Here is a 23,244-nt window from a genome sequence, read left to right on the forward strand (position 1 = left end):
AACAAGGGGGGTGGTGGTCGTTTATTCCCAGTTTATTCTCCAATAAAAAAATGTTGCGTATTTTAATGGCATACTTCACTACTTCAATCAAATTATTTTTAAGTATAAGACTAAATTTGACCCCAAAAATGAAAACAATTCTTATCGTAAATGTATCACGCCCGTATCACATGGTTCGGTCTATCCCGGAAATGTTTGTGTTGACAGCGCGTTAGCAAAGTGAAAATGAACACCGTTCCATTTTTCTTGTTTTTCTAAACCGCAAAGAAATTATTAATATCACTCGTGTGAATTATAAAGTTTAATAGAGCGCCACATGGTAGTTTGGTCGAGGTCCGGACTACGGCTAGGCGTCGCAATGAACAGCTGGCAAGACAACTAACGAGGTTGGCTAACGTCTTCCTCGTTGACGCCAGCGCAGTCGGAACAGGTAAAAAGATATATATTTCTGACGCTAAATGTTGCTTTTCGTGTGCTATTAATATCCAATAAGTCGCATTCTTTGTTTGAATACACATTTGTCTTTACTGTTAGAAACAAAAGACTCATTTTCACGTCACATGGACTATCAATGTGTAAATAACGAAGGGCCATTTTTTTTTAATCTCCGGGGGCGGCCATTTTGACACATGGTGTCGAGGGATGATGACGTCAATCACAACTCGTTTTCGGGGGGAGCGCTATGATTGGTCATTAGGTGGAGTTAAATACTACTTTTAATAGTTCTGCCCCAGTAACAAATTATTAACTGTTGCATATGCTTAGTTAGTCATCCATCCATCCATCCACTATCTGCACCACTTATCCTCAGTAGGGTCGCGGGGGTGCTGGAGCCCATCCCAACTAGCTTTGGGCAATGGGCAGGGGACACCCGGAACTGGTTGCCAGCCAGTCGCAGGGCACACAGGGACAGACAACTCGCTCGCTCATTCTCACCTAGGGACAATTTGGACCAACCAATTAACTTAACATGCATGTTTTTGGAATGTGGGAGGAAACCCATGCAAGCACGGGGAGAACATGCAAACTCCACACGCGCTAACCACTGTGCCGCTGTGCTGCCCTTATTTAGTCATTTTCTTTGAAAACAAAAATCTTTGGACAGGGTAGGCCCCATATAAGATAATCTTTTCAGGTTATCCTTAAAGGAACTGTGTGTACTATTTTGCTCCTCTTAATTGTAATAAAAGAAAAATCACACTTCGAAAAAAATAATTGTTTGAAATAATAAGGGAAAATATGCTCTATGAATAATCAGATCCTGGCTGAATTATTTGTCTGGGGTAGCTCGTCAATCGCATCACCAAGATTTCCAATCGTCAAGGGGATCAAATCATTGTCACAGGATGGAAAAGAACCTGGCTAAAACTTGTCTAGATCAGGATTTTTTTGTCTATGGTGAATTGCATTGTCACAGGTGAAGTCAAGAAAAAAGGAGAGATTTGTTTTTTCCAAGCAATGTCTTAGTAACAATTGCTATGGATCAAGTCCTGTTTATTTGTGACACCCTTAATCACAAAGAGTCTCAAAGGGCTGAACAGACCACAGATTATTGCAAACCACAGGCTATGTAGACACCATCCCCTGATCTAAAACCTACATGAGGGCAAGGAAAAACTCAGAAACATGTCAAGTCAAGTCATGTTTATTTGTGACGCCCTTAATTACAAGGAGTCTCAAATGGCTGCACAGACTAATGCAAACTACAGACTATTATGACACCATCCCCTGATCTAAAACCTACATGAGGGCAAGGAAAAACTCAAAAACCTCAAGTCATATTCATTTGTGCTGCTCCTAATCACAAAGAGTCTGAAAGGGCTGCACAGACCACAGATTATTGGAAACCACAGACTATTATTGTATTGTATTGTATTTATTTATTCATCCACTATAAACCATGAACATGATATGTACAAGAAATCATTCACACGCGAATTCTCAATAATGATAATATAATAGATTTAAAAGAATAGAGTAAAAAAGATTGTAGCGTATAATACAAGGTAATTATATCAAATAGTTTAAAAAGAAAGCATAGGGTAAATAACAAGACTAGAGTAGAATAGGCCGTTGGCATAATAATACTATACATAATAACCTAAATCAATTCCCGTTGAACATACGATTAGCGGAAGGGTAAAAACTCTTTAAGAAAAAAAACACCATCCCCTGATCTAAACCCTACATGAGGGCAAATAATACACAGATATTGTCAACATAAAATCTAGGTTATTTATAAGCTATAGAATAGAAGTGTGTTTTAAGCTCTGATTTAAACATTTCCACTGAGGTTTCAGATTGAATCTCAGGGGGAAGAGCATTCCACAGCACTGGGGCACGAATGGAGAATGCTCTCCAACCTGCGGATTTCTTCTTGGCTCTCGGGATCACCAGTAGACCAGCTCTTTCAGAGCGAAGGCTCTGGTCCGGTCTATTGTCGAAGCTTGGACGCTATCGTTTTTTGCTATGATTTATATGACGTCTTTGATGTGTTTTCTTCCGACACTTGGTCCGCTGATTAAAATCAATTCTCACTGTCTTTTTAACGGGTCTCCACCTGCCTTGCTCAGGGGCAGCGGGCGGACGGCGGACGGCCATGGGGGCGGAGAGCAGCGCCGTGCGGAGCCGCAAGCCGGAGGAGCCGCTCTTGAGCCTTCCCTTCGGTATCACCATGTTCTCGGCCGCGCTCCAGGACGGGAGGGCCGCCTCCGTCTTTGTTCACAAGCGCGGGAATGAAGATAAGGTCAATAAAGCGGCCAAGGTACCTCGATTTAAGAAAGGAATTACTTCTCATGAACGGGGTTGGGTGCGTCATGAGTGACAGTTACTATTTACTTCTTTAAAAAGTGATTCAGTTATCCCCCAAATTGCTGACGCCAAAAAAGGCGCCTTACGCGGAAATTAACAATCTAGTTACAAATGAAATGAATAAAAACTTTATTCGAACATTAAAATAAAAAACAGAACAAAAACAATAACTCAACAACAAAATAATGTCACATAATATATTTGAAAAGGGTAGTACGAAGCAAATGCTTATTTTTCTTACCCCTTCATCTTCCCTATTAAATACACCAATGATAATAACAACAAGAGTAAGAATGTTAATAATAACAGTTATGATTTAACAATAACAACAAAGTTAACCATAGTTCTAGACACACTATTCCCAATCTCTCGTATCACCCATTTTCTTCATCTCTGTATTTCACCAGTATTGTTTTCTGTATTTCAATATTAACACTTGAATATTTGGACATTGTTTGATCTCGTCTTGTAAATTGTTCCAAAGTTTGACTCCACACACAGACACACACATACTTTTCCTGGTGGTTCTCACCTTTGGGATTTGGAATTGACGACAGCCCCTCAAGTTATAATTTCCCTTTTTCCGAGTGAATCATTTTTGTATGTTTTCTGGCACTATGTTTTTGTTGACCTTAAAAAACAGTTGTGCAGTGAAAAATCTGACTAAATTAATCCTATTTGAATAATTTGGACTGCAGGAAAAAATATGAGTATGATCTTGATATCCCACCCAGTGTATGGTTCTAATTACACGTTTTTGGAGGACAAAAAGGGGCTGTAGTCAACTTTTGGAATGATTGCCCCAGACCTCTGAAAAAATAAAGGGAAAAACATGCCACAAATGAAATAACACACAAGACCATAAAACAACAACATGTTTTTGTTGACCTTAAATAATAGTTGTGAAGTGAAAAATTTTATTAAATCATCCAATTGTATTCATTTGGACTGCATGAATAAAATATTGGTATGATCCCGATATCCTACCCTGTGTATGGTTATTATTGCACGTTTTTGAAGGATAAAAAGGGGATGGAGTGAACTTTTGTAATGATTGCCCCAGACTTCTGCACAATATGTTAAATATGGCAGAACTAGAAGACAATATAATAAATACAATGCATTATAGTTTAAAAGGCATTTGGCTTCATTAATTATTGAAATGCTTTTAGATACCTTAGTATGTATGTGTCTGATGTGTGTTTTCCAACTTAATTTATTGTCTATTATGAGCCCTAAAAATTTAATTTCTGATACAATGACAAAAGAAAAGTAATCCTAAGCCCAGAGCGGAAACCTTTCTCCACCCAGCACCTGAAGACCCTGCGGCACCCTTGCCTGCTGCGTTTCCTGTCCTGCTCGGTGCAGGACGGCGGCGTCCACCTGGTGACGGAACGCGTCAAGCCTCTGGAGACGCTGCTGGACCAGCTCTCCCCCGAAGAGATCTGCGCCGGGATTTACGACCTCCTGCAGGCCCTGGTCTTTCTGCACGAGAGGGTGAGAAAACCTGGAGGGATCTCGAACCGGGCCGAACGCTCGCTAACCCGTCTCGCCCACCGCGCCAGGGGAAATCCAGCCACAACAACGTCTGCGTCTCCTCCGTGTTTGTCAGTGAGGACGGACGTTGGAAGCTGGGAGGAATGGAGACCGTCTGTAAATTCTCCGAAGCAACTCCAGAGGTAGGATGCGGGACTTCACACCGTGTGCTTTGCTGATATGAGCAAAAATAGGATTATTTTCCTTATTTCCCTCTCTTTTAAACTTATTTCGAGATCAAAATATAAGGAAAACAATACTTAAAATAGGCAAAATGATATGAATCAAAATAGTCCTGTTTTTTCCTCATTTCACTAGTGATATGACTAGCTTGTTTTGTTAAAAAGTTAATAATAGGGTGCGTAGTTTGAGGTGTCCTTAAACAGTAAAAAAAAAATATATATTTTGAATGAATGAATGAAAACTTAATTCAAACATTAAAATAAAAAACAACAAAAACAAGAACTCAACAACAAAATAATGTTACATAATATGTTCAAAAAGGGGTAGTAAGAAGCAAATGCTGATATTCCCTACCCCTTCATCTTCCCTATTAAATATACTAATGATAATAACGACAATTGTAATAATATTAATAAGTTATGATATAACAATAGCAACAATAACAACCAAGTTAACCATAGTTCTAGACGCACTATTCCCAATCTCTCGTATCACTCATACCCCATTCTCTTCATTTCTATTCCGCCAGTAATGTTTTTTGTATTTGAATTTGTTCTTGTAAACTGTACCAAAGTTTGACTCCACACACAGACGTACACATGCTTTTCCCGGTGGTTCTCACCTTTGGGATTATGAATTTACGACAGCCCCTTAAGTTATCATTTCCCTCTTTCCGAATGAATCATTTTTGGATGTTTTCTGGCACTGTGTTTTTGTCTACCTTAAATAGCAATTGCTATAATTTTAATCATTTGGACTGCGGTCATAAAATATGAGTATGATCTCGATATCCTACCCTGGGTATAGTTCTAATTGCACGTTTTTGGAGGATAACATTTTCTCTAATAAGCACGTGTTAACCTTGCCCAACTGAGTTCAAAGAGCCTTCATTTGTTTTGTTTTTTCCACTGCACCCATCTACTTTTATCTTACTCTGACCCTCTGTGTTCCATCCACGGGGCCCATACGCTAAAGGAAAGGAGATGGGGTGATCTTACACATATACTCAAGGTTTTATTTTATTCTAGAGTGAAAATGGTAACAGTAATAAAAGAATTGTTTCAAATACAGTCCAAATGTTAACCTCAAACCCCAAATGGATGAAAAGGGTAGTTTTTTCAAGTGCATCCAAGAATCTTACATACTTGCACGTGCAACAAATGGGGCTTGACAGAGGCTGCAATGGAGATTTCAGACAGAGGATGGCGTTACCAAATTAAATATTTTGAATTTTGTCCATTTTTGTCATTAAAAAAAGAGAAAATCTGATAAAAACAACCTCAAAATCTTCAGTGAAGCACTGGTTGAGGGATCCTGGCCTGAAAATGTTATACTTTGGGCACATCAGGGAAAAAAGTTTGGGAAAAATTTCTATTGAAAATGGCAAATACAATTTATCTCAACAGGTGGTACTTAGCTGCCCTCTTGTGGCTGTTTTACAATTAATAAAAACTAGAAAAATAGAATACAGTACTGTATGTCGCCTTCTTTTATTCCTGACATGTTTTGTTTAACTTTTTTTCAACAATATTGCAGTTGTTTTAGGATATTTGGAGGTGGGATCAAAATATATTACCATATTTTTGGAAAGCTTGAACTCTTAAATAGAAGATATGCAAAATATACTCATCACAGAAACATCAGTCTGAAACAAAATACCCGAAAAATATCTCCCAGTATGCACCGCGGACGACTTCTTCTACGGGGGGAAATCGAGTCGGCAGATACTTACCGTAGTTGAGAGAGCTGTTGCGACTCAAAATTGATCCATACATAAGGCGCGCTGTATTATAAGGCGCAGGGTCAGCTTTTGAAAAAATCGAAGGCTTTTATGGTGCAGAAAATACGGCACTTGGGGTATCTCAAGATGGACTGCTACAGAACTTTCAAATGTATAGATGTAGACCTTTTTGGTTTTTACTCTATATCAGGGGTCAGCAAGCTTTTGGGTGTGGAGTGCCACTTTCAAATGTCCTTGTAAATCAGTGTGCCACACCAAGATCAATGACTGGCACAACATTTTTTTTTTATATATCCAACAGAGCTGTCATTTTACACCAGTCCGAATATAGAACATGGATAGACATTGAAATCGTATAACTGACCAATTTATCTTCCACTATTCTTGTTCATCAACAAACTAAAAAATGAATGTGAACAACATGTGGAAAAGAGTGTAGACATCCATGATTTCAACCATTCTTCATCAACAATGAACTACAATCGAACAAGTGATATGGACAGCTACCATACCATTCATCAATAAAATCCGATTTTAGAAACTGTCAAAACTTGAGAGACACACACACACACACCTTTAATATATTCGCCATCAGTAAATGGTTTTCCATGCTTTGCCATGCAGTGAGCAATGTGATAGCTTGTTTCAGTGGTGGTGTTTTTAGCAGTGAAATAGGTTTTCAGGGTCTGTGTTTGTTTGCTGTACCTGGACAGAACGCGTTTTAATGTCGCCGCCTTTCCAGACTTGTCCTTGAATTCACGTTCATGTTTCGTCTCGTAATGACGCTTAACACTTGACGTGCGAGGTACAACGCTCTCGAGGCATAATGCACAAAACAGCACGGTCATATCTTGCACAAAGCCCCAGTCATCTGTCCACGCTGGCTGAAAAGAACGAGATTTTGGAGGAGCTGTTGTGATTCGTTCATTTATCGCACGCAGGTGTTTCGTTGGCTGGGTTAAAACACACAGTGACACACGAAGCAGAGGAGGAGGGGCGCTACCGTAAAGCCTCTGAATAACACAGCGCGCAACTGAAAATGTCTAAATTTCACCTCAAAATGCGCATTAAAAAATCTTTATTTTACCGTGCGCTCGCGCGCCACTGCTGGCACGCATGCCATAGGTTGCTGACCCCTGCTCTGCATTGCGGGTGGGGAAAGTATGTCTTTCTTTTATTATACGTCTTTTATTGAGTCTTAAAATCTTTTGTTCTACGTTTTTCCTGAAGAGCCACATCAAATCTTGTACTGCATCTTATTAAGGACAAAAAAGACATTAGTGTATATTCTTTCCTTCTTTTTGTTTCCAGTTTCTCGCTAGCATCCAAAGCGTGAGGGACGCCAGCTGCCTTCCACCCGAGGAGCAGGTCAGTAAATCCAACGCACCCGTCCGTCAACTTTTTGGGTTCCAAGTTTTTCCCCGTTTCAGGCGGAGGGATTCCAAACGCCTCCGGATAAACACGCCCACTCTCGGGACTGTTACGCTTTCGGCGCCATGCTGGAGGCGCTACTTCCTCTTTTGAACGGTTACGGTGAGGAAAGTCTTTTGTTGAGTTCGTCCGAATATTAATATTAATAATATTAATAATAAATTCATCCAGTGTCGCGAGAACTGTCCGACAGTCTGAAAAAGACCCTGCTGGCCGGCCCGCTGAGCTCCGACCCTTCTTGTCGGCCCGCCCTCAGCGTCCTGCTGACTCACGATTTTTTCAGGTGAGCTTGCGCGCTCTCGCCGTGCTCCGCTCTGACGTCGTATGACACTCTCTCTCTCCTGCGCAGGAACGACTTCCTGGACGTGATGAATTTTCTAAACGGCCTCACGCTCAAGACGGAGGAGGAAAAAAACGAGTTCTTCAAGTGAGGATGTTGGGGGAGATGCCCTTGATACTGGGACGCGTAAATACACCCCTGGTTCCAAATAGAAGGACTCCAACCCCTGGGATTTTTGGAGTACCGACAGAAGCAAAAAGAAGGAACTTGAAAAGAAACACAATTGGTCCTCCAAGACACATTTCTTTCGGATTATTGAAGTAGCAATGTCCACTGTTGGTAGAACTAGGCCTTGTCTCTCTCCTAGTATGAAAGGGATTGTCAGTCATTTTGGAAGCAAGGCACGTTCTCATTACCGTATTTTCATGACCACAGGGCGTAATGTGTTAAAAGGCACAGTCTATGAATAAAAGGACTCAATTTTGTGCAGGCTTGGGGAGTAACGGAATACATGGCACAGCAAAAATGATATTGGCAAGCTGTTTGAATTTATTTTCATTTTATTTCTGTCGCATTTGATGTTCGTTTTGCCGGAGATCAAAGAGATCAGAGCCAGGAGGGAAAGCTTACCACGTGTCAGCTGCTCTGCCCCCCAGCTCTGGAACTCATTGTTGCCAGACCTCCAGGATTCCCTGTTAATTTTCAAATCCGGACTCAAAAGACATCTCCAACTTACCTATCTGTAGAAAACTGCCTCACATGCCCAATTTTTTAGATATATTTGTTATGGTTTTATTATTTTATATTCTATGTAGAATAGAATACAATAGAATATACCTTTACTGTCATTGTTACCAAAATGGGTTGAACATATTGTGCCAACAAAATTGGACGTGGCACTCCAGTTTCTCATTTTACAGTGAGGATAAAAGAAAACAGAAGATGTTTGTATTCTCCTTGTTGCAGGTTTTGTTTTCCTCCGGAGGGAGGTGTATGAGGGGGGTGAGGGACAGACAGAGATGGCCGGATCCAACTAGATGTTTAATTACTGTACACACGGTCCAGTGTTTTTTCCCTAATTGCTCAGTCCACGTGTTGAATGAATTTGGGAAGTACAGTCCTTAATCATGCCTGATTAAAGTCGCCGGCGACAATAAAAGCTCCATCGGGGTGTGGGAGCTGCTGTTTATTAATGGTAGAGGGCAGGAGATTTAGTGCTATGCTAATGTTAGCATCCGGTGGAATGTAAACAGCGATCACAATGACCACAGTTAGCTCTCTCGGCAGATAGAAGGGTCTACACCAGACCTGGGCACTCCGGTCCTGGAGGGCCGTATGTTCTGCATGATTTTTGAGGTTTCTCTGATCCAATACAGGTGATTCCAATCACCAGTATCGTTAACGAGCACTTGCTAGCTTGCTAACGAGGTTATAATTTGTATCACCTGAGTTAAAGAAGAGCAAACTTCAAAATCTGGCAGGACGTATGGCCCTCCAGGACCGGAGTGCCCAGGTCTGGTCTACACGATACTGCTAGAAACTTCGTATCGAGTGAGCAGTGTGTGTCAATGATTCGGCTGTTATTGCAGCGCGTAGTCCCCCCCTCCATAGAACCACAACCATGGGTGTCCTGAAAGGCCCTTTGAAATATAATATATCATTATGACTATTTACGCGTCCCAGTAGCAAAAGCATCACCCTAAAAGAAAGACATTGGAATTTGAATCTTAATCCAAATGCTGGCGGACTAACTTATTGTATATCTGAGCAGGTTTCTCCTGGACAGAGTCCAGAGCCTCCCAGAGGAGCTGCTGGCCACACGCCTGGTCCCCAAACTTCTCAACTCTCTGGTGTTTGCCGAGCCCACGGCAGTCAAAAGCTTCCTGCCGCATCTCCTCAAGCCGAAGACGGGTAAGGCGCCCTAAAACGAGGAGGTGGGGCGGCCCGACAAAAACGGCTTCTTTTTGCGGCAGATTGCAGCGGCGACGACGAGTGCCTATTGTCCATGGCGCTTTACCGCAAACACGTGGTCCCGCAGCTCCTCAAGCTCTTCAAAGTCAACGAGGAACACGTTCGGATGGTCCTGCTGGGGCACATACACATTTATGCTGGGTTCTTCTCCCAAGAGGAGCTGAAGATCCAGATCCTGCCTCAGGTACGCCTTCCTTCGATGCGTGCTGAGAATGAAAAAAGCGTTACCTCCTGACGATAAGAGGAATGAAGATCACGGGAGGTTTTAGTGAAGTGGAGAATCCACCTTTCTGGTCAAGGCAGTGTGTGGTATCCTCATGCAAGTTACTGTAAGCTTGTCCTTGTAGTGATTTTTTGGGAGAGATCTTCCAAAAAATACGCAGAGAGGAGATATGGCAAAAAGGGAACGTGCTTTAATGCATTACCAGTAGTTATTAGCTACATTCCACAACAATTTTAGCACATGGTGACACAGGCCCGCGAGTGATGTTTGCCAAGTCCCATGATCCAGGCATTTTTCACTTTTTTTCACTGTTTCCTTCTCTTGCAACTCACGTTAGCCACTTGGGTACAAGCTATGGCTTGCTGTAAGTGCTGTTGTTATGAGTAGTTTGCCCTGCTTCATTTGTCAGTGGAACAAGCCTTACACAGCTGGCCCTGCAAGTGAACTTTCGCGAGTCCGGCGATTCAGGCATCTTCAACTGTTTTTTTCCTCTTTTTCATTCTCTAACCACTCAATTTAGCCACTTGGCTTCAGGCGACAGCTTGATGCTAGTTGCTTTTGTTAATGTTAGCTTCGTCCTTTAATGTCACCCGCTTCCACAGCTTGTTATGCGAATGCTGTGATTCAGACATATTTTAGATTTCCTCTCTAGCCACTCTTGAGAGCCACTTGGCTGCAGCTTATTGCAAGCTGTTTTTGTTCATGTTAGCTTATCCTACTTCTTCCTTTAATGTTGCTTGTCTTTCATAGCTGGTTGCGTCGCTATCTTTTACTTGTTTCACTGTTACCTTCTCTAGGCGTGTATGCTAACCTGCAGGCTGCAGCTAACCGCAATAGTTATGTTTAGCTTCTCCTGTTTTGGGTTTCAGCGTCACTTGCTCTACGCAGCTGGTCGTGCAAGCTGAGTCCCATGATTCAGGCGCCTTTGACTTTTTTCCCTACTGTTTCCTTCTTTAGCCACTCATGTTGGCCACTTGGCTGCAGATCATTGCAAGCTGTTTTTGTTAATGTTAGCTTTTCCTACTTCTTCCTTCAATGTTGCTTGCCTTTCACAGCTGGTCACGCAAGAATGCGTCGCCATCTATTACTTTTTTCACTTTTACCTTCTCTAGCCGTGAATGCTAACCTGGAGGCTGCAGCTAACCGCAATAGTTTTTTTTAGCTTTCCTGTTTTGTTGTTCAGCGTCACTTGCTTTCTACAGCTGGTCGTGCAAGCTTAGTCCCATGATTCAGGCGCCTTTGACTTTTTTCCTGACTGTTTCCTTCTCTAGCCACTCATGTTGGCCACTTGGCTGCAGCTCATTGAAAGCTGTTTTTGTTAATGTTAGCTTTTCCTGAAACGGGCTAAAATGTAGAAAATAAGCAGTAGAAATCCCCATTTTGCAAAGCTCTATCCTTTGGGTGTTATAGTGCATCTTCTTTGATTGCACACGCTTCAACTCCATTCTACGCTACAATGACCTCTAGTGGCCAGTTATTACTCTCGTTCACTTTAAGTGGCCCGAAAAAGACATTGGACCGTGCCTTTAATAACGGCAGTCTCGATGATCGCACCCTTTCACAATAAATGAGAGACGAGAGTTGCGTCCCGCGCAGGTTCTACTGGGAATGCGAGACACGGACGACGCGCTGGTGGCCATGACGCTGCAAAGCCTGGCCGTGCTGGTCCCCTTGCTCGGCGCTCAGGTGGTGGTGGGTGGCGAGAGAAGGAAAGTCTTCAAACGTTCCACTCCCAAATTCAGCAGGTCGGCGGAAGCCACGCCCGAAAGTAAGTCTCCGACGCCGGCAAAGAGGTTCGAGACCCCCCTTGACGGTTTGATTTGTGACCGTAGCGTCCCCCGTCCACATCACGGGAGGTTCCTCGCCTCGGATGGAGCAGCCGGCAAAGGTTTTGGATTTGTTCCCGAGGGGACCTGAAGGTGACACGTCAGGTAAAAAGACTTCCGTTGAATCTTGATTTTTTTTTTTGTCGGGACCGTGTGTATTATTTTGCGTCTCTCTGTGTAAATAAAAACTTCCGTCCAGCCATGATCTGCACCGCTTATCCTCAGTAGGGTCGCGGGGGTGCTGGAGCCCATCCCGGCTATCTTCGGGCATTAGGCAGGGGACACAGGGACAGACAACTCGCTCGCTCATTCCTACCTAGGGACAATTTGGTTAGGCCAATCTACATGACATGCATGTTTTTGGAATGTGGGAGGAAACCCACGCAGGCGCGGGGAGAACATGCAAACTCCACACAGTAAAGTTCGATCTCATAGTTCATCTTCTTCCTTATGCTTTTTAGCACTCGTTTTCAGTTGCACTACACCATGCAGTGGTCAAATCTTATACACTGTCTCTTTAAGTTTCTGGCAATATGGAGGACTAATCCTGCCACACGTAGAATGAAATGAATAAATACCTACAAATATATGCTGTAGAAACAAATGGACACATAAATGAGGTAGTACCAAAAATCAGGATGTAATATATGAAAAAAAATCAAGACAAACGATGTGATAAAATCCATGACTACTTGCACAAGAAGATAACAAATGAGCAAATGCACAAGAAAAGACATGAATGAATACACAACATCAATGAACAGATTTCTCCACTTAATATCGATATCATGAACAACCAAGTACAGGACACGATAGCGGAACAAATGAGCTAATCCATATCAAAATACACAAAGTCATCAATGACAAAACACTCCGCAACAAAAATACTGAAATCAAAGTGCAAAATGCATCCATTGAATTTGTCATACATGGACTTTCAACAATTATTTCTATTGCGTGCATCGCAGGATGGCTCCTCCATAGTCCAAATCCAAGGCAGTGTAACTACCGTATTTTCCGCACTATAGGGCGCACCGGGTTATAGGGCGCACCCCCAAAAAAATAGTTTTTGGTCCTATTTTTGACATACATAAGGCGCACCGGATTATAAGGCGCTACAATGGGAACGTGGACAAAACAGTCAGATAGTTCAGTCCAACTTCTTACCCCCTTAACATTCCCAAAGCTTGCAAAGAAGCAAATACGTGTCTCAGACACGTGCGGATGCGGTGTCCATACGATGTCACTCAAATGCATCGTTTCCAATATCATTCGGAAGGTTAAAGTCTTGGGATTCAAGAAATGCCAACCACTCCTTAGTTTCTATTTTCTTTTTCGCTCGCAACTTTACTGCGCATATGACAATAAACACTTGGAATTGAGTTGAATTCACTCAACTCATCACAGCAACATCAAGATCGTTCTAAAACAAGATACCGGGAAAATATAAAGCTGCATAACTCACGTTCAATAATGATACGCAATCATGGTCTTCTTACAACCGTGAGTGAAGTAAATCCAGGAGAGTAAATTATTTGCAAATACAGACTAATGAATCCTGTTTCTTTATGGCGTACTTTAGCAAGCTTGCTATTCAGTCATCTTTTTCGGCCAATTGCAGGGTTTGTTTTGGCCCTCTAGCCAATCTGAGGCTCCGAATAACTTCAGCCAATAGCGATCGATTTAACGGATGATTGACACATTGGTTAGCCAATGAAACGCCGGTATATAAATCCCAGCATACACCGCGGACTATTTGGCGTTCGGGGGAAAATCGAGTCGGCAGCTGTTACGTAATTTGCGAGACCTTGCGAATTTAATATTGATCCATATATAAGGCGCACTGTATTATAAGGCGCATGGTCAGCTTTTGAAAAAAAGTAAGACTTTTAGGTGTGCCTTGTAATGCGGAAAATACGGTAATTCTTTTAGATTAGGGGGCTCTACCCAACCCGCGGTCCTTAACTGTTCAGAAATGTGTATTTTTGGGCCTGTGAGCGGACTCTCTTTTTGTAATTTACACCTGATCCCGAGATGTCTTTGTGTTCCAGGCCTTAGCAAACCGACGTTCCTCAACTTGAACGGCTTCCATCGGCACGGCGGCAGTGACGCCTCCAGCCCAGAGGAGGCGGCGGCGCCCTCGCCGAAAGACGAATGGCCGGACTGGAGCGATCCGGACGAGGAGCCGGAGAACCGCTCGGTCCGAATCCTCGTTCGGGGACCGCAAAACGCCGAAGAACCCGCTGAAGAACCTTGGGATGACTTGGAGGACACGGAAACCCGTTCCGAGGCTTCTCCGGCCATCGCCGAGACGCTGAGGCCGGGAGTGACCGGACCCCCCAAACGGAGTTCGGGTGACCCGGTAGACCCCGAGCCCGCCGGGCCCCAGAAAAGTCGGGGCCCGAGAGCCCTCGGGGACGAGTTTACCATCAAAGTGAAGAAGAAGCAGCAACGAGAAGCGGACCCGGAACTGGATCTGTTTGCCGACATGGTGCCGGACATCAAGATGTCTTCTTCGGCGATGCTCCTATCGAACGCCGGCGGCGGCGACGCCCAGAGGACCTTTTCCCAGGATGCAACGCTCCTGCTCTCCTCCAAGTTTGCCGCCCACAGTGCAGCTGAGGTGAGTGGCCAAATTCAAGCACTTTTAAGGACTTTCAAAGCACATTTTCCAAATTCCCCAATACCGTTCTGTAAAAATGTCATCAAGGCATATAATAGTGAGATTTTGAGTGAATCGAGCGTACATTTATTTTTGCGACTCATCTTTTTCCATGTGGGTAAATACGACATAATATGGAGCTTCCATTTTCAGTTGCAGGAAGTTCTTCCCGTTACAATTTACCTAAATGTGTGTGCATTGATTGAAACGTATGATTATTAGACCTTGAGTAAATCGCGAATGTATTTCTTTTTAAGTCATTTAGGTGTTGGGTAAATATGACATAATGAGTTAATATGTAGCTTCCATTTTCAGTTGCAGGAAGTTCTTCTTGTTACAATTTACCTTAATGTGTGCGCATTGAGCGAGACATACAATTATTAGACCTTGAGTAAATCGCGAATATAGTTGTTTTTAAGTCATTGATGTGTTGGGTAAATACGACATCATGACCTAATATTTAGTTTCCATTTTCAGCTGCAGGAAGTTCTTCCGGTTACAATTTACCACTGAGAAAAGCTACCTTATTAGACCTTGAGTAAATCGCAAATATATGTATTTTTTTCAGTCATTTAGGTGTTTGGTAAATATGACATCATGATGTAATATGTAGCTTCCATTTTCAGTTGCAGGAAGTTCTTCCCGTTACAATTTACCACTGAGAAAGGCTACCTTATTGGACCTTAAGTAAATCGCAAATATATTTGTTTTTAAGTCATTTAGGTGTTTGGTAAATATGACATCATGATGTAATATGTAGCTTCCATTTTCAGTTGCAGGAAAGTCTTCCCGTTACTGGGAAATGCCAACTCATTGTTTCCCATACCGTATAAAAACGTTGGCGGGCTGCCGGGATTTAGTTGGTCACCAAACTTGTTCAAAAGATATTATATATATTTTTTTGGTCACTTTTGGTTAATGTGAGTGTTTTTGTACACTGAGTAGTGGAAAATGGGTTTTTTGAGTTATTCCTACAACAGATCAGGAACAGTTCGAGAGAGATTGCATAATGGAGGTTAAAAAAGAAGAAGAAAATGATCCCTATTTGGACTCATTTGAATGACTCTAAAGAATTGTGCATTGTCTATCACAGACTGAAGAATCGGAGTCATTCCTTCAAATGCCAATATTCAGTAGAGACTCGTGATATTTTTGTTGTACACGTCTTTTTTTATTTTGTCAACATTGGTTTGAAGTTGAAATTTAAATCGTTAAAAGTCCTCGTATTTGAGGTTTTGACTGCACCGGGGCACAGGTTTTCATTCAGCCCGTGAAGGAACAAGAGTCGTAGGACAACGCCGTACAAACTCATGTCGGCTGCCGTGAACCAGCAGGGAAGAAACGCGACGGCAAAGTGAATATTGTAGAAAGATTTTTAGTATTGTGGGCAGCACTGCGGCGCAGTGGTTAGCGCGTGTGCGGCACAGTTCTGAGGTCGGGAGATCCAACCTCCTGTGTGGAGTTTGCATGTGCTCCCCGCGCTTGCGTGGATTTCCTCTGGGCACTCTAGTTTTCTTCCGCAATCTGAAAACATGCATGTCAGGTTCATTGGCAACTAGTTGAGGGTGCCCGGAAATAGCTGGGATGGGCTCCAGCACCCCCGTGACCCTACTGAGGATAAGCGGTGCAGATGATGGACGGATGGAATTTTAGTATTTTGGTTGTAGAGAAAATGAGAAGATGGCAACAAAAACATTTTATTAGTAGTATTTTGCTTGGTGAAGAGGTGTACATATATACTATATCCATCCATCCATCATCTGCACCGCTTATCCTCAGTAGGGTCGCGGGGGTGCTGGAGTTATCTTCGGGCAGTGGGCAGGGGACACCCTCAACTGGTTGCCAACCAGTCGTAGGGGACACACAGACAACTTACCTAGGGACATATTAAACCGTCCAATTCACCTGAAATGCATGTTTTTGGAATGTGGGAGGAAACCCACGCAACCACAGGGAGAACATACCAACTCCGCACCGGAAGTCCAGTAGCTGGATTTGAACCCATGACCTCAGAACTGTGCCGCACACGCGCTAACCACTGCGCCGCCGTGCTGTCCTAATATATAATATATGTCTTGTCATAATAATTTGACAAGTTTTCTTTAGCCGGAAGAAAAAGCCGACGGGCCGCATTTAACCAACGGGCCGCAGTTTTTCCACCCCTGCCTCAGAGCGAAAACCTTTTAAAGTGGGCTCAACCTAGAACGGAGGCCAAATTGAGCAATCGTGGGTAGATGTTTCGCCGACTTGATCAAAAGGTCAACTCAAAGGTGTTTTTCTGTATCGCAGGCAGAAGCGGACGCTTGGGGCGACGATCTGGACTGGGAAGATGAAAACGGATGGGGGTGATTTTGGTTTGGAAGGCTCCAAGAAATACAAACTTTGGGACGTACCGACCACTCGTTTCTCCATCGCCTTTGTCGAGTCCACTCGGGGAGGAATCGATGCCGATCGAACGGGCGGGGGGAGGGAGCCGATCCGGCCGTTCCTCGTTTGCCGACTCGGACCGAAGGGATCCGGTCCCAGGTTTGACGCCCGCGGGACTTGTTGCACTTTGAATGAATGTGAAGTATGCTCCAGATTTAATTTATGAGATGATTTTGGGGGAGGGGATAATAAAGTGTCGACAGTACCGAAGCCATGTCTGAGGTTTTGATAAAATGAAGGACATTCTCTCTCTTTTCCACCCACTCTCTCTCTCTCGGTCTCTTTCACTCTCTGAGTCTCTCTCTTTCTCTTCCTTTGTTGCTCTTTGTCTCTCTCTGTGTGTCTTTTAACCTCTTTTGTTCTAACTTCCTTTTTTCCTTTTCTCTCTTTTCTCTTCCTACCCTTCGCACTTTCTTTTCTCTCCTTCTGTCTTTCTATTTCTCTTTGGATTTTTTTTCTATCCCTCCCTTTCTTTTCCCCCACTCTGATGACTTTATCTTTTGTCTCTCCCTCTTTCTCTTTTTCTTTCTTTGTCCCGCCCTCTCTCCTTTTCCTTCCCTCTTTCTCTTATTTCTTTAACTCTTTAATCTACTAATTTGGCCCCCGACCGAATGTTTGTACTATGGTGTGGCCCCTTGAGTTCAAATGACTTTGACACCCCTGGTATAGATGCTCTTTTCTCAATTTGATCAGTTGGAATTGTGGGTAACAAGTGTTGATTTGAAAACGGGTTTCTAGCGTTCGATTCTCTATTCAGGTTTTTAAATTTTTTTTTAAACAAATCATGTAGTGAATAAAGATATTGTTATGAAAGGCAAAAGAAGAATGATCTAAAGCAGGGGTGTCAAGCAGGCGGCCCACAGGCCAGATCAGGCCCGCTGAGGGATTGCATCCAGCCTGCAAGACAACACTCAGAGAAGCACAAGAGAAAAACGAGCTGCAGGTTGCAATATGTCCACTTGATGTTGCCCAAGCCAGGTGCCTCCAACAAAGACGCTCTACTTGTATTTCTCTCTCTTCCTCCCTTTTCTCAGTCTTTGTTCCTCTTTGTCTTTCTCTGTGGCTTTTAACCTTCTTTTGCCCTCCCCATTTTTCCCTTCTCTCTCTCTCGCTTTCCTCTTCTCTCTCTCCCCTTCTCTTTCTATTTCTCATTGGATTTCTTTCTTTCCCCCTCTCTTACAATTTCTCTTTTCATCTCTTGTTTCTTACATTCTCTCCTTCTTTCTCTCCCTCTCTTTCTCTTTCATCTACTCATCCGGCCCCTGAGACAATGTTTGTTCTATCGCACAGGTGTCAAACAGGCAGCCCGCGGGCCAGATCGGGCCCGCTAAGGGATTGAATCCGGCCTGCGAGACAACACTTTCTATTTCTCTTTTGGATTTCTTTCTTTCCCTCTCTCACTATTTCTATTTTATCTCTTTTGTTTCTCACATTGTCTCTCTCTCTTTCTGTCCCACCCTCTCTCCTATCTACTAGTCCGACAGAATGTTTGTTCTATCGTGTGGCCCCCCAGAGTTAAAATGAGTTTGACACCCCTGTTCTAAAGGTACTGTATTTAATTTGACCACTAGATGGCACTGCGACGACTGGTATAAGTCAGGCTCTTTAATACACGGCACAGCGTGGCAGACAAACATTTCGCAGTGTCGAAGAAATGCAGATTTCTCCTACTACGGTCGAAAGTTTTGATTCACATGAAAACTGACAAATACATTTAAAAAACGGGAATAAAAAAAAGTCAGGTAGGCGACGTCATCTGGCTTATCTGGTTCAGAAGCGCTTGCAGCTCTCGAAGTCTCGACGGCAGCCAAGACGGCGAAGGCTCCTCGGGGTGGCCTGCGGTCAGCGTGCGCAGGGCCCGCAGTCCCGTTTCAGCCGCCTGTAGGTGGCGCTCGTACTCCTCGAAGTTCTCCTGCCGGGCTCGTTTGGCTTGCGGCTGAATCGTGATCACAAACCGAAAAACAAAACAAAAACCGTCTGACGGTCATCCTGGCCAAATTCAAGCACTTTCAAGTACCTTCAAAGAAAGAAATCCAGCACAGATAAAGGTTGGTTGTTGGTGACTTTGATAACTGAAATAAAGTCGCTCTCTTGCTGCTAATATATGCTTTGTGCTAGTTTCCTATCTATGATCCGTGATCTTTCCGTGTCAATCTGCTATAAACTGAGACGAATTCTGCCGTTCTGCTTCAACAATACGTGCACACACTTGTTTACAAAGACAGAAAAGGTTCTTATAGGTCTTGGGGTGGTAATGGAGTTCAAAACAAAAGACAAGAAAAAAAGGAAAGTACTCTTTGTATAAAAACAGGCACATTTTGGCTCCTTTTAATGGTATAGAATGCTCCAAAGGAGAGTACTGTTGTTAATTCAATCTTAGAGACTGCTCCACTTTTACTTTTTGTTTTACTTATTTGCATTTACATTTTTGGTGTTTTTTTTCCTCAGAGGATCGGTGTCTAAATTCACGAAAATAGAACTGGAAATAGTTTTCTTTTTCATTTTATCATTTATTCATAGCAACTGAAAAGGTATTATTTTTAGTTTATATTGAATAGAATAGAAGAATAGAATATATTATATTATATTATATTGTTTTGCATTTTCAGGAGTTAGTGTTTTTATTTGGCTAAATCTGTTAGGTGTGTAAAAAGCAAAAATTATTTTGTACCTGTGTATCCGTGAATATTCTAATTTAAAATGTTTTTTCGGGGATCTCTTGCAAAACATGATATGACTAATTACTGAATAATTGGGTGCAAAATGTTTTATTAATAATAATTGATAATATATCATTAAAAAAAACAATCCGAGGAGCCGTTAGGGAGCATAAAGAGCTGTCTCTTCTCAGTGAGCCCAGCCAAAAGAGCCAGTTTTCTAAATCGAGCCGTCCTCTTGGATGCAACCAGTAGGGGGGCGGTGACACTTCACATGACGACGCCATAACGACAAGCCACCAAAAAAGACGTGTTGACGTCATTTTCACCCACTTTTTTGAAAAATGTCTTCATTAAATACGCAGTTTAGAGTCGGACAGCCCAAAAAAACGTAACAATGGCTGCCCCTAATGCCGAGCCCCAAACAGTGAGGTAAAGAATACCAATGTCGTAAGTCTTAGGTATGTCTCGGCCGAGAATCGAACCGGCAACCTCTTGTTCCCGGGGCGGGCGCCCTACCAAGACCACTGCGCTGGGCTCTTTATTTAACGTTAAATGCAGGGATGCCCAATTGTGCGATGAAGTGCTTACCCCTGATTTGTGTGTTTATGGGGTTTGTTTCTTGTCTGTTATCGATTGTTACCGTATTTTCACGAGTAGAATGCACACACAAAAGTCTCAGGACACCATGAGGCTGCTAAAGGATGAAGTGTCGGCATCACCGCTAAAGGGTGAAGTGTCGGCATGTATATAAGGCTAGGTTCAAAGTGCAGAGCGTAATGCTAAATTCCGATTTTTGGGGGAACCTTAATGTTTTTAGTGAGATTGTTCACATTTCCAACTAAATGCGACTTCTATGCCATCTCCTGTGTGAACGCGACAAGTGACAAGGACAAGTGACATCACATGCACTGCATCCATTGTTTACGGAAGTACTCATGGATGCTAACGCCGTAGCAATTTTAAGTTATTGTGCTACCGGAGGATGAACAGAGTTGTCCCGCCTAATGTGAATTCAATCCAAAACCTCACTTCCCTTCCATCAAATGCTTTACATGATTTTTGTTTCCAACGGTGTGATGAGTTTTACACTACGCAGAAAAAGATGGAAACCGAGGAGCTGTTAGAAAATTGAAGTTAATGAATTGATGGCTGGGCAGCACGGGGGCGCAGTGGTTAGCGCGTGTGCGGCACAGTTCTGAGGTCATGAGATCGAACCTCCTGGTGGAGTTTGCATGTTCTCCTCCGGGCACTCCGGTTTTCCTCCCACATTCCATGTCAGGTTAATTGGCCGGTCCAAATTGTCCATAGGTGTAGATGAGTGAGAAAATTGTCTGTCTCTATGTCGGCAACCAGTTTGGAGTGTCCCCTGTCCAATGCCTGTCCACTGATCATTGATGGTTAGCAAGCGGAGGAAGCTAAAAAACGAATTTTGACAAGTTTTCTATCCGTGTGTTTTACTTTGTACTCAAAACTGAAATGGACCACAAGAAAACTCGATTTTGCTTCCCTCGTATTTTCCAAATACGCACACATGTATGCTTCTCTGTACTTTAGTAACACGGCGATAGCACAGGGCAGTGCGCCCTGTGTAGTGTTAAAAACAGAAATAGAACCGGCTACAGAGACTGCGCCTTTTAACAGTGTGGCCTGTGCTCGCGAGAATACAGAACCTTTGATTGCTCCAATCAGTGCCCGGGAAACAGAAGATTTGAGTATTTTTGACCCTGCTTTGTTCACATTTTTGTTTTGTTTTACTTTCTTATGTATGAGCGAGCATTTAACAGTATTTTGACCCGTTTTAATTTCCCTGGATATTTCCGGTCGGAGCCTTCGCTCCCAAAACGTTGCTTAGCTGGTGATTCCAAGAGCCAAGAAGAAATCTGCGCGTTTGAGATCAGGGAAGGGTGTAATAGTAATCTGTCTGTGCAGCCCTTTGAGACTTCTTGTGATTAAGGGTCAAACAAATATACTTGACTCGACTCGACTTACAGGTGCTTGTAAAATGACGCTTTTATTCCGAGAAGTACATCTTCTTCCATGGAACCCATTTAATTGTAAAAAATCCGCAATACATTGAGGATCAGGAAGTCAAACCGCGAAACGGCAAAGGAATGCTGTACTAACCTCTAAATCCGTGACCGGAGGAGCAGAAAGTTGCTTGGAAAGCTGTCTCGGGGCAAGCAACATGTGGTTGTGTTGCTGTAAAACGGATTCCTCTGCCTCGATTCTTTCCAACAGAGCTTCTTTGCCTTCTTCCTCTGCAAATACGATCTAGATGGAAAGATAGATAGCTACTTTATTCATCCTTATAGAGAAAATCGCACTTCCAGCAGTATCCTTTTGTTGTTTATTAACAGATGAACAGGATGGCCTCGGGGTGCTGTGTTGTAGTTTAGCCACAGCGGAGTGGATGACGTCACACGCTAGGCCAAAAGTTCGACGTTCCTGCAGAAGGAAATCTTTGTGCCCAGGGTTACACCACCTCGTGTCCACGTAGATAGCAAGTCCGCCTCCTCTCCGCTTCCTGCAGCCTTTTGTGTCTCTGTCTGCCCTAACAGCGCTGAAGCTCCACGTTAGTGTCCGGGATGCTAGACATTCCGTAAAACACAGCAGACTGCACTCCCTGTATGCTTTGTTGTTTTTCACCAGCACAGCCAGTTCCTCAGTCTTATTTGGTACCATGATTACGGACGATACCGAAGACTTATAACGCCGCTAGCCGGTTAGCTAGCTCCAGCTCTGCATCCACGATAGGGCCCCCTCATCACGCCGGCACGAGAATTATTCAGGGCAAGGAGTTGATTCCTCGAATAAACGCATTTTTGTGCGTTAAAACCCATCACCATAGGATAGAAAGTCATCTAAAGTGTCGTTGTCAAACGGGACAAAAAACACCGAAGATAGAAGCAGACACTTAAAACAATCAATCACAAAAAGAGCAAAATAACACGGAGCTGCTGGAAAGGCTGCCAATCGCGGCGGCGCCTATGATGTTGATCCACAACAGAAAACATCTATCTACTATCACCTTCCACCATCAGAGACTTCCACTTTCTTACCTTGCTAAGAAAGTTCACCACCTTGGTTTTCGTTTCTTCCGCGCATAAACTGTCAGAGATGATTTCTTCGTGGTGGGTGACCTGAAACATCAAAAGCCAAATGAATGGTTTTAGACATCCGTCTTCACGACTCCGGCGTCTTACCTCGGCGAAATGAGCAAAAGCCTCCAAAGCGTGCTGATGGAGCAACCAGGATGAATTGTCGGCCAGCAATGCTCCGAAAAGGCTGCTCAACCTGGGGAAGATTTCACCCTGGAAAGGGAACTCGCCGTTATTTTTTTAAATCCAGTACTTTTTTGGTAGAACAGACTTTTTGACCCACATTGGGTTTTACAATATGCAGCGGGTCCAGAGGAGGAAAAAAACATTGATTTGAAGTTTCTGTTTAAACAGCGTTTCAATCCAGTACTTTTCATCAAATTATTTTAGAAACT

The 23,244-nt window shown here is 43.1% G+C and overlaps 2 protein-coding genes across 3 annotated transcripts in view; one reads left to right on the forward strand and one right to left on the reverse strand.

Annotated features, from left to right (window-relative positions):
* The first annotated feature begins 13 nt into the window (after window positions 1-13).
* On the forward strand, window positions 14-17,301 carry scyl3 (SCY1-like, kinase-like 3). Of its 2 annotated transcripts, XM_088350298.1 has the most exons (14): window positions 14-430; window positions 2,574-2,764; window positions 4,123-4,308; window positions 4,377-4,490; window positions 7,583-7,639; window positions 7,702-7,804; window positions 7,874-7,985; window positions 8,052-8,129; window positions 9,754-9,893; window positions 9,956-10,137; window positions 11,773-11,944; window positions 12,009-12,107; window positions 14,054-14,625; window positions 16,954-17,301. In XM_088350298.1, the coding sequence occupies exons 2-14, from the start codon at window positions 2,600-2,602 to the stop codon at window positions 17,011-17,013; spliced, it is 2,040 nt and encodes a 679-aa protein (XP_088206424.1). In that variant the 5' UTR covers window positions 14-430; window positions 2,574-2,599; the 3' UTR covers window positions 17,014-17,301. The 2 variants fall into 2 exon arrangements, with proteins under 2 accessions (XP_088206424.1, XP_088206425.1); XM_088350299.1 differs by lacking the exon at window positions 14-430 and having other exon boundaries at window positions 2,558-2,764.
* Window positions 17,302-18,678: 1,377 nt separating this feature from the next.
* The window catches only part of firrm (fignl1 interacting regulator of recombination and mitosis), a 29,579-nt gene continuing 25,013 nt past the window's right edge, over window positions 18,679-23,244 (reverse strand). The window contains exons 22-25 of the mRNA XM_088350095.1: window positions 22,955-23,062; window positions 22,811-22,891; window positions 21,876-22,022; window positions 18,679-19,027 (exon numbers count right to left, since the gene is read on the reverse strand). Coding sequence (XP_088206221.1) covers window positions 18,830-19,027; window positions 21,876-22,022; window positions 22,811-22,891; window positions 22,955-23,062 — 534 coding nt within the window. The 3' untranslated portion in view covers window positions 18,679-18,829. The remainder of the gene's footprint in view (window positions 19,028-21,875; window positions 22,023-22,810; window positions 22,892-22,954; window positions 23,063-23,244) is intronic.

Source organism: Urocampus carinirostris, chromosome 12, assembly GCF_059441175.1.
Source record: "Urocampus carinirostris isolate Australia breed hairy pipefish chromosome 12, RoL_Ucar_1.0, whole genome shotgun sequence".
Taxonomy (NCBI): domain Eukaryota; kingdom Metazoa; phylum Chordata; class Actinopteri; order Syngnathiformes; family Syngnathidae; genus Urocampus; species Urocampus carinirostris.